Here is a 10,681-nt window from a genome sequence, read left to right as displayed (position 1 = left end):
ACCCTCCTTCGTGTAGGCGTCAGCGTGCGGTGTTGCGTCATTGTTCGAGCTGGAGCCGCCCGTCAAGTCGGATTCCGAGTTGCAGCTTCGTCCCGGTAGCCTGCGGAGCACGTGGTCCTGCTCCTTCGCATGGCGGGCGCACCTGAAGGACAGGGGCGGAACGGCCGGAGCTGCGTGTGTGTCGGGCGGGACGGGTCGGCAACGTCGTCGGCAATGTGTCGACGAGCGACAGGCGCTGAGGAAGAAGATCCGCCGCTCCGGCGCCGCCTGGCTCGACCAACGATCGCCTAAACGTGATGCGGAGGGCGACCTCCTCCACATCGATGCTTGAGCCATCGGATTCTCCACCGGAGACAGCGCTACTTCCGTCGATGGCCATCAATTTGAATCGGAGGGGATCGAAAGTGGAGTAGACAGAGAGGGAGTGAAGTGGTGTTCCGGATGGGGATCTTTGCGGGGCATGGGTGGGCCAAGCTGGGGCAAGCTGACGTGGTGTATGCGCTCGAGCCGCCTCATATTGCCCCATATTTGGGTTGGATATGAGGGGCGCCAGACGGCCCAAACGTTTGAGGATGATTTAAGGCGTCCATTTGGGTCAGTTTTTCGTGACCAAGCATTTGGGGACGGTTTAGGGTACTCAACTGTAGATGCTCTAAGACACAATATGTCAAATACCACATAAATGGTCTAAATCTCTATTCATATTATGTAATATATTAAAAGTGAGGGAAAGTGGACCGTGGAGGATTACATGGAGAAGAGCTCAGATTTTAAATATGGGTTCTGCAAGAGAATAATTCAAAAACACATAAGGGAATCTCCAACGCTGACTCGTACATGGACGCTGCAAATGTTTGTTTTTATGTATGGACGTGGTCCACAGATATGATGCGGAAGAGATCTGTCCAACGCTATTCACAAATTAAGGTTGGAAGGAGAGAGAGTAGAGGGGGGCCATGCATGTGGTGGGATATTCTAGTGTGGTGTCTGGTTGGGAGGAGAGAGAGGAGAGGGAGACCACGCATGTGAAGAGAGAGAAAAGAAAGGTGAAGCACGCAGAGGCTTTGTGTTGATCAAGTGCATGTCCGGACTCTCGCAAAGCCCCCACGTTTGTTGCTAAGATACCAAAATCCGTACGTCCGGACTGGTAAGTGGACATATAAGAGCATCTCCAATATAAGATGTTGATATAAAAATACCTAACTTTTGCATCTCTAGAGACCAAAAACACCTCTCCAACAGATGATATAGATGAAAAAATTTACATCTCTCCGCCTCCCGGAGATGTAAAATAAAATACTTCATGATGCAAATATACATCTCCACCTACAAGAGATGTAAATTTGCCAGCCGCGCGCCAACCGCCCAACTGCCTTCCGCCCGCTTCCGCGCGACCACCCATCGTCCGCCCAACTCTGTCGCCGACCAATTTCGCCCAAAATCGACGTTGTCCCTGCCCAACCAACGGCCGCCGGCCCTACTGTGGCTTCGCCCCGCTGTTCCGTGCCGCCTGCCTCCCCGTAGTACCACGGGCCGCCGCCCGCAGCCACCGGTTCCTTTTCGGCAGCCCACCTCGAATCGAAGCTTCTTCGGTAGTCCAGTTAGCTTAATGCCTTCCACGGCGAGGTCTTCGATAGGCTAGGCTTCTACCTAGCCAAGACAGCCCGCCGCGGGTATGGGAGGCGTGCCACACTACCCGCCCGACTCGACCGTTCGTCCAGCCGCGGAAGTCGGCCGCCCGCATGCCGAGCTCCCGCCGTCTTCTCCGCCGAGCTGCAGCCATCTCCTCCTCCGAGCCATCACCGCCGCCCGCACCCGCCGTCGCAAAATGGCTTCCAACCCACAGCCGGCCGATTTCGTCCACCCCGCAAGCAAGGTGTTTGATGGTAAAAATTTGATCGAACTTGACGGTTTTTTTTCTAGGGTTGGAGAGGTAGTTTGACGATGATTTTCTGCATTGTAGATGAGCTCGTGTGATTCCTCTTTCGTGGATGATTCCTCATCGGATGAGGAATTACATTTGAACGAAGAAGAGGACATTGCTATTCTAGTGGCGATGCACAAGAAAACGAAGCCGAAGCATGACGGTTCCGCGTATGGTCGTGCGTTCATTCAGAAAGAATGGGTTGATGTGCACAAGAGGTTGATGCGCAACTATTTTGGTTCACCACCAGTTTTTCCGGAGGGGTCCTTCCGATGCCGGTTCATAATGTCCAAAGACTTGTTCATCCACATTTGCAATTCCATGAAGCAACATGATCGATCCTTCGAACAGAGGATGAATTGTGCCGGGTTGCTTGGACGTAGCACCGAACGTAAGGTCATTGCCGCTTTGTGCATGATGGCCTATGGTGTTCCGGAAGACTACATTGATGACAATTCGGCGATGGCAGAGAGCACTTCTATCTTCTATGTCAAACAATTTGCAAAGACTATGGTAGAAGTGTTTGGTGCAGAGTACTTGAGAGCACCCAATGCTCAAAACAATCAGAGGCTTTTGGAGACGAACAAAACTCGTGGGTGTCCAGGTATGCTAGGATCCGTCGATTGCATGCATTTGAAATGAAAACATTGCCCAAAAGCATGGAATGGATAGTTCAAGGGTTGTGGAAAGGATGCCACTATCATTCTTGAGGCCGTTGCCAATCAAGAAACATGTTTTTGTCATTCACATTTTGGGATGCCTGGATCTTGCAATGATATCAACGTGCTTGACCGGTTACCTCCTTTTGCCAAGTTAGCAAATGGAGAAGCACCACCAGTGACATTCAAAGAAAATGGCCCCACATACAACTATGGGTACTATCTTGCGGATGGGATCTAACCGAGGTGGAGTACTTTTTTCAAGCCAATTGCAAAACCCCAAGGTAAGAAAGAACTCATCTTTCATATTGCACAAGCAGTGTCTAGGAAATATGTTGAGAGGACTTTTGAGATTTTGCAATCCCAATTTGATATTGTGTGAGGACCTTCTAGATTATGGAATAAAAAAACCTTCGGTATATCATGACCGCTTGCGTGATCATGTATAACATGATCATTGAGAATGAGCATGGACAAAATTTATATTACACATTCTATCATTTGATGGGCATACGTGTTATACCAATGAGAAAACAGGAGTGAATCAAATGTTTCATGAAGGTGTACAATAAAATTAGAGACTCTGATGCACACGATCAACTTCAGAAGGATTTGATGGAGGAGTATTGAAAATGGCATGGCGAAAGAGCCGCCTAGTTTCATTATTTATTTGTTGTATCTGTGTTACATTTGATCTTGTGGTTTTAATGAATTATGTAATAATTTGATATTGTGGACATGTGAAAAAATTTCTTTGATTTTTGGATGTTTTATTTCATTTTGTGCGGATGAACGGCAGCTGTACAGTAGCTGTACAACGGTTGAACAATAGTCGCGCGGCCGTCGGTTGACTTTTACATCACCAGTTTGCATTTTCTGTTGGAGTTGCTCTTTTACATCCTCAATATACATCATCTGTTGGAGTTGCCTCTTTTTTGGAGATGTGAATTTTTACATCTCCTGTTTTACATCTCTAATTTTCATCTTGTATTGGAGATGCTCTAAGGGTTCTCATTCGATGGCAAAAGTGACCCAGACACTATGGTCCGGACATATAGTCAAGATTTGAGGGGCCACTTTGGAGATGCCCTAACACTCTTATGATAGCGTGCTGAGCATAGCTCCATCTAAAAAAACAATGCATAGCTCAGCTGGCTAAGTCTCTTGTGGTTGAACTTGCCTTCAATTACTAGACTTGACATGGTTGCTCATATTTTTATTGATTTATTCCAAACTTTACAACGTTATTCTCTCATTCACATGGGGTGAGTGTGCATGCATGGATGTGAGCATCTACTTCCGTTTCTATACTTTATAGTATGTTTATCCCTCAAAAATCCCTTAATATCACGATATATTTAAAGGAGAAAATGAAAACAATCAAACTCTTCTTTAGCTATGTAAACGTAGTGTCGGGGGATGGACCCCGGGCAAGCAAAAGAACCTGGATCCTTTCAAAAATATCAGGGATGGCAACGCCCCTCAATCCGGCTCGCCCTTGGCTGGCTTCCCAGCGCAACCCAGTCAGCTGGCTGGCACATACTGGCCGGTTCCTAGATGACGAACAACCTCACCTCTAGAGCCCACAGGTTGCCTCTTGCTTGTTCCTCTCTTTAGCCATCCCATCGCATCTGTCGTGAGACTACCATGACACGTAGTCAATAGAACTCACAAGAGTTAATTTGTGTCGGAAGCCTAAGAGCGGAGCATAATCAATTTGGTCGGCGGAGCACATTTTCACAACGCAACGAGCATTAAGACACAATTTATTGCTAGGGGTATAATAAAAGAATAAAGTTACTAGGCTTTTGCATTTCTACATGTGCAAAAGTTCTATCACCTCGATGAAAACGTATCGACACATTAGAGTGGATATTAGGTGGAAGGCCTATAAAAACTATGTTTTAGTTTTTTTGGAAAAAGATATGATATGTTGAAGAGGATGTTCTACATACATGTAAATTTTAAATTGAAAAACAATTCTTTTTTCATTTGGGTGGTATGCAAAAAGAAAATTCAATAATGAATAGTGATAAGCAATACAACATCATTGTCCAAGCATATTTTTCTCTTGCCTCCTTTTTTGAAGCCTAAAAACATAATATGAATATGTACAAATAGAATTAGAAAGGAGGAGCGGAAAATAAAAGGAGACAATTATCCTATGCAAGTTTTGGGAAACATCATGCAATAAGGCTGCATCTATAGTACGACAACCTCATTCAAGATGAGTGTCAATCCATCTCTACAAGCAATCAACATTCTTTCTTTTGATTCTATGTCGAAGGTGGTGAAGATTCTGCTTTAGAAGATATTTCCGAGTACTAAGTGTAGGCACTTCCATTCTGAATATCTTGCCATTTCTTTTACTCCAAAAATTCCAGCCCCCCAGAATGATGACATCCAAAGCAATTTTCTAAGGGATCTCTTTGAAAGCTAGCAATGGAAATACCTTTCTGATAGTTGGGGAGATTAGAGACCCAAATTTTTTGAACTAATGTACAATCCCAGAAAAGATGTAAGGTTGTCTCTTTAGATTTTTCATGGCAAAATACACAATGTATACCAATTAATGTGCATTGATTTCCTTTTGAGAGGTTTGTTGTGTTGATTCTATCATGCAAAAGGAGACAAACGGAAATCTTGTGCTTGATCTAGCACCACATTTCCCGATGCATCTGGAAAACAATGTGGATGTCTCATTGCCCACCATCCATTTGTACATTTTCATTGAAGAGTAGCCATGACCCTTCCATTTATATGTCCATTTATCAAGATTCGTGGAGAGGTGATATATTGAAACTTTTTATTAATTTCATTTAAGTAACTATAAGCCTGAATAGATAATGGTGTATGAAAGTGCTCAATAAAATCAATTCAATTGGTCACATAGGCCAAGGAAAGTTTACTATTTGTGGCAATAGGGAGTATCTCAGGATATTTCTATGAGAGAGGTTTCTCCTACCATTGATCATACCAAAACATAATTGAATCTCCTGATCCAATACTACAAGTTGTCGCTTTTTAAATTCACTTAATAGTTTGAAATGAGTTCTCCACAAGTAAGATCATTCCAGTCTGTCAGTTGGAAGATAATTTGTTATAATATGCTTCTCAGGTAAGTTTCACCCATAGAAGATCCTCCCTGTTTAAAATTTTGTGAAGGTTTTATTTCAAGAGAGTTTTATTTCGGAGAGCCACATCATGAATGCATAATCCACCTTGGGATTTTGGCCTACAAACTTTATCCTAAGCAATCAAAGCAGTTCCTTTATTTTTCTTGCCCAAATACCATCTAGAAGAAGTGCCTAAGATATTTGTTAATTTGATCGGTGATGCTGATAAGAAAAGCAAGGTACATATGAAGAAAATGGGCAGAGAGGAGGATACTAATTTAATTAATTTAAGCCCTCCATCATATGACAATAAAATGGAGCAGCCAACCAATCTTCTCTCAACTTTCTCACAAATAGGATTGAAGTCTTCAAGTTTTGGTCTGCTAGTATTGAGAGGGTGACCAAAATATGTGAATGGAAAATATCTCAGCTATCATCCTTGAATGTTAACCAATCTATGAGCTTTGTCAGGAGTGACATTGAGAGGAACAATCACATATATTTAGTATAATTAATTCCAGACCAGTTTGAGCAGCAAAGAGCCTTGACTGATTCACTGCTTGTACAAGTCGGCTTTCCACACCAAGCATTACAAGAATTGTGACATATGCATCTAGGTGTCCGAGAAGTCAGGACATGATAAACAGGAAATGGGGATATGATCAAGTCATTATTCATAGCCTCATTCGGGACATACTGAAGCACATCAGCAGGAAGCACAAAAATTAGATGAGATAGAGGCCCCCTGTCTAACTCCTCTTTTACAGTGAAGCTGGTTTCCACAGATTCCATCAGTAAAACCGAGGAAGTGCTAGAGGAAAAAAATCAATTCCATCCAATTCAACCATCTTGCTCCAAAACTCTAGTAGTAAGAAATACCATGATTGTGTCATGCTCATTCATATCAAAAAGCATTTCTCGAAATCCAGCTTTGAGACCATAACTTCTTTTTTTAGACTATTGGCACTAAAATAAGAACTCAAAAGCCCAAGTAAGACCGTCATGGATGGATCTCCTTAAAAAAGCCATATGGATTTATACGCACCAATTTGAAAATTACTTTATGCAGCCTTTTTGCAAGTAGATTTTTTAAGATTTTGATGATGCAGTTAAGCAAGGACATTGGCATGAGGTCACTTGAGGTTAGGGAGTTGCCTTTCTTTGGAATCAGGGTGATAAAAGGTGTATTGATGGCCCACAAGTTAATTATTCCATGATAGAAGTCCTCAATATGCTCCTACAAATCATTTGCAAGAATATCCCGGTAGGACATAATAAAAACACCATTGGCCCATTAGGTCTAGGACCAATTTTTATGACATCATAATTTCCTATGTGGAAAAAGGAACCTCTAGATCTCTGAGATTATCGAATTTATTTAGCAAACTGGGAAGAAAGAAGGGAGAGATGGTGGCCTTAGTGGTGCCAAGCCTTTCTTTAAATGGGCTCCATTGGATTGTAGCTTTTGCATTATGATCATTATATTCCTGGCAGCATTCATCTTCAAGAACTGAAATATCTTTGTGACTAAGTATAAAAGTCGCAACCTAAATGAATGTGAGTTTGAAGTTCAGATTCCACAATTTATCAAGCATCAACTTTCTAACAAATAGTATTTGTTTAAGAATATTTAAAAGCCTTCAAAATTGGTGTTCACACGGAGTTCTTCTTATTGTAACTTGGTTCATCGGATACTTTTTTCTTTTTTGAGTTGCCATCAGACACTTTCTATGGATTATGTGAGCAGTAGGGAGGCTCTACAACTGAGTATTGTAAATGATTTCAATAGATTTTGAATCTTATTTCTCTTGGATTATTCCAAAAGATGGTACCAACAGGAAAATGAACACATTAGATTCCAAGATTCAAATTTAAAATGCTAGGCAAGCAACTACACGGGGCAACTAGATAGTTGCCTCTCAAACAAAGATCAACTAGAATTGTCCATGATTTACCTTCAAGGTTCACAGAGGACGGGGAATTATTCAAAAAATACACAATTTGCACAACTTATAATTGGGTGTCTCCAAGATGGATTTTTCTTTCTACAATTCCACGCCTTTTGGATAATTATATGCTAATATAAATAAATAAAGAAGCTTTTACTAAATAAATAAACGGGCATTGCAGAAATCAATGGATATGCTATCTCAAAGAGTTTGTGATCACTAAAAAGAATCGGTGACTAATCTTTCTTTATCCTCTCGAGAAGGCGCCCAACAGCTCATCATTTGGGAGTCTCACCGAGAGCCCTCACGCCAGACACAACAGTGCAAACAGCACGGCAATCGCAGCCCCTCCCACGCCTCTCAAAGCTGATTTAATAAACCTTAACCTCCTTCGTTGTTCCTACTTGGAGTACTACACAGCATTGCTGGTTCTGCACCTCCGTGGCGGCCGGCATTTCGCAAGAATTGATGGGGTGCAAGTCGTGCCAGAAGCCCAAGGCGCAGCACCGCAAGGGGCTGTGGTCGCCGGAGGAGGACCAAAAGCTCCGTGACTTCATCGTCCGCTACGGCCACAGCTGCTGGAGCACCGTTCCCGTCAAGGCCGGTAAGAACTCCCTCCCAACCAAGCAAGAATTTCGAAAGGGAATTGGACAGATTTTCTTCTTGTGTACTGTATTCCCGCGAGCCTGCCAGGTTCATGCCCAGTTCCCAATTTCCCCTGCTTTGCTGTCGAGGCTCTGCAATGTACCTTGGCTCGTGGGAAGGGGAAAAGATGGGGAATTAAAATCGCCAGAGAACTGTAGACGAAGCTCTTTAGAATTCAGCAAATTTTTGCAGTGCTTTCGGAAAAGGATCCAGCAGAAATTTGTGAAATGTACCTTGGCAGGTGGGGTGGGGGCTAAATTTAGCCGTGAATTGCAGGGCTTCAGCGGAACGGGAAGAGCTGCAGGCTGCGATGGATCAACTACCTGAGGCCGGGGCTGAAGCACGGCATGTTCTCCCGGGAGGAAGAAGAGACCGTCATGAGCCTCCATGCCACACTCGGCAACAAGTAAGCATCCCAAGCACACATCACAACTCTCACCTTTGCCACCTCGCCTCCAGACCAAGTAGATTGGTGACGAGCCAAACGTCACCTTGATTATTAGCAGGCGTGATTGAATCAGAGAGTGTTTCTTTGATATTTTCTTCCCTAATTCATCTAGGAGTATCTCTTCCTCCTTTTCTAAAAAACTCTAGGGGTATTTCTTAGCGGTTCAATAAGAAGAAAAACTCTAGGAGTACTACTAGTATGCTTGCGCCAATTTGCTAGTGTCAGCAAAGCTGGCAAGCTGAGTTTTGATGGCGCAAACAAAAGGAAATGCTGATATGTCTGCCATGTAGGCCGCCTTACTTGATGGAGTTGATGCTGACACCTGCGTTCCATATCGAGGCACTCGATTGCTTCTTTTGAGTGCCCATTTGGCGATAGCGAACAAGAGCCTCGCTTTGACTAACCTACTGGATGGAAAGTTGGCTTGGTCACGGTTAACCTCTTTTTGGACAAAAAGGACTAAAGAACAGCTAAGAATCGCTAAACTTGTGTCTAATCCAATGCTTACGTTACGTTTCTAAATAGTCGTTGCAAGCAAGATAGTTTTGTCAATTCCATTTCGTACGCAAGATCATAATTAGTACCGTCCTCAATTTTGATAGTAAAGATATGTGTAGTACAATCATTTGTACACGCTTGTAGGACTAGTCAACTGTTGAGACAAATGAGCAATGATAGTGTAACAGATGCTTTGACATTGACAATCATAGCTTTATTTATATTACTGACTGTACAATAGTTTGCTTCTCTAACATGGTGAGGTTTTTTCTGTGGCGCAGGTGGTCTCAGATAGCGCAGCACCTGCCGGGCCGGACCGACAACGAGGTGAAGAACTACTGGAACTCGTATCTGAAGAAGCGCGTCGAGGGCGAGCGGTCACCAGCCAAGTCCGCCGGCTCGGACGCGCCCCGGAGCACGCCGCCCAGCGACAGCACCCGCGAACGCAACACCGTTAACCAACCGTCCATCTCCGGCTCGTCAGGGCCGCTGGAGTCGTCGCCGATGGCCGACGATTCGAGCAACCTCACAGTCCCCGGCGTTGTAGCCTCGATCCGGCCGCACACGCCCGTGCTCCCCAAGGTCATGTTCGCGGACTGGCTCGACATGGACATGGACATGGACTACGGCACCGGCCTGATGGCACCTAGCGCACTGGACGCGGCCTTCGACGGCAGCTCGGCGCAGCAGGGCGTAAGCCGCCAAGGGGGCGTGAAGGTGGATGGCATGTGCGGCGCCGTGAACTTGTTGCATGGGCTCGGCAACGGGGACATCTGTTGGGAGTTCGACGCCGATCAGATCCACATGCAGGGAGGAGCAGGATTCTGCGACGTGCTCTCCGTGAGCCAGTTCCTCGGGATCAACTAGGCGACCCCTATGAAAAATAGAGAGTATGCTTTTTTTTTTCGAAAGAAGGCTCCCCGGCCTCTGCATCAGAACGATGCATACGGCCACATTGATAAATAAAATAGGTTCAACAAGTTCTTACAGTCTTGAAATAAAAAGATAGGCTAGCTCACAAAGAGCCTCAACGTCAAAAACAAAAAGCCCTAGAGCCACAACCGGCTGGCAAAACAAAGATAAGTAAACTAATCGCCTATTCTATTACATGACCGCATCCAAACCGATTGAAGATACACCGCGCTACCATCTTCCACCGGACAGATCCAGTAACCAAACGCTCCCTGACTTCCGTCGGAGTGAGTAAGGACCACATACGGATCAGCGCTGTACCTCGAAATAAAACCTGCAAAAAATGAATAGTTGTTGTTCTGTTAAAAGCCAAATCATTTCTGCAGTTCCAAATTGCCCACAACAACGCACATACTCCTACACGAATGTTCTAGCTGTATCGGACTCTATCCCAACAAGCCACGTTTCAAATAACGTATTGACCGAATTCGCAGGAGTAATGTTAAAGGCAATTTGCACAGTGCGCCACA

The 10,681-nt window shown here is 44.3% G+C and overlaps 1 protein-coding gene across 1 annotated transcript; it reads left to right on the top strand.

Moving 5' to 3' along the window:
• The first annotated feature begins 8,022 nt into the window (after nucleotides 1-8,022).
• Nucleotides 8,023-10,197, top strand: LOC119368030 (transcription factor LAF1-like). The gene is made up of 3 exons (XM_037633393.1): nucleotides 8,023-8,252; nucleotides 8,570-8,699; nucleotides 9,521-10,197. The coding sequence occupies exons 1-3, from the start codon at nucleotides 8,117-8,119 to the stop codon at nucleotides 10,104-10,106; spliced, it is 852 nt and encodes a 283-aa protein (XP_037489290.1). The 5' UTR covers nucleotides 8,023-8,116; the 3' UTR covers nucleotides 10,107-10,197.
• The last annotated feature ends 484 nt before the right edge of the window (nucleotides 10,198-10,681 follow it).

This window comes from Triticum dicoccoides, chromosome 2B (assembly GCF_002162155.2).
Source record: "Triticum dicoccoides isolate Atlit2015 ecotype Zavitan chromosome 2B, WEW_v2.0, whole genome shotgun sequence".
Lineage (NCBI taxonomy): Eukaryota > Viridiplantae > Streptophyta > Magnoliopsida > Poales > Poaceae > Triticum > Triticum dicoccoides.
This window is presented reverse-complemented; position numbering and strand designations above follow the sequence as displayed.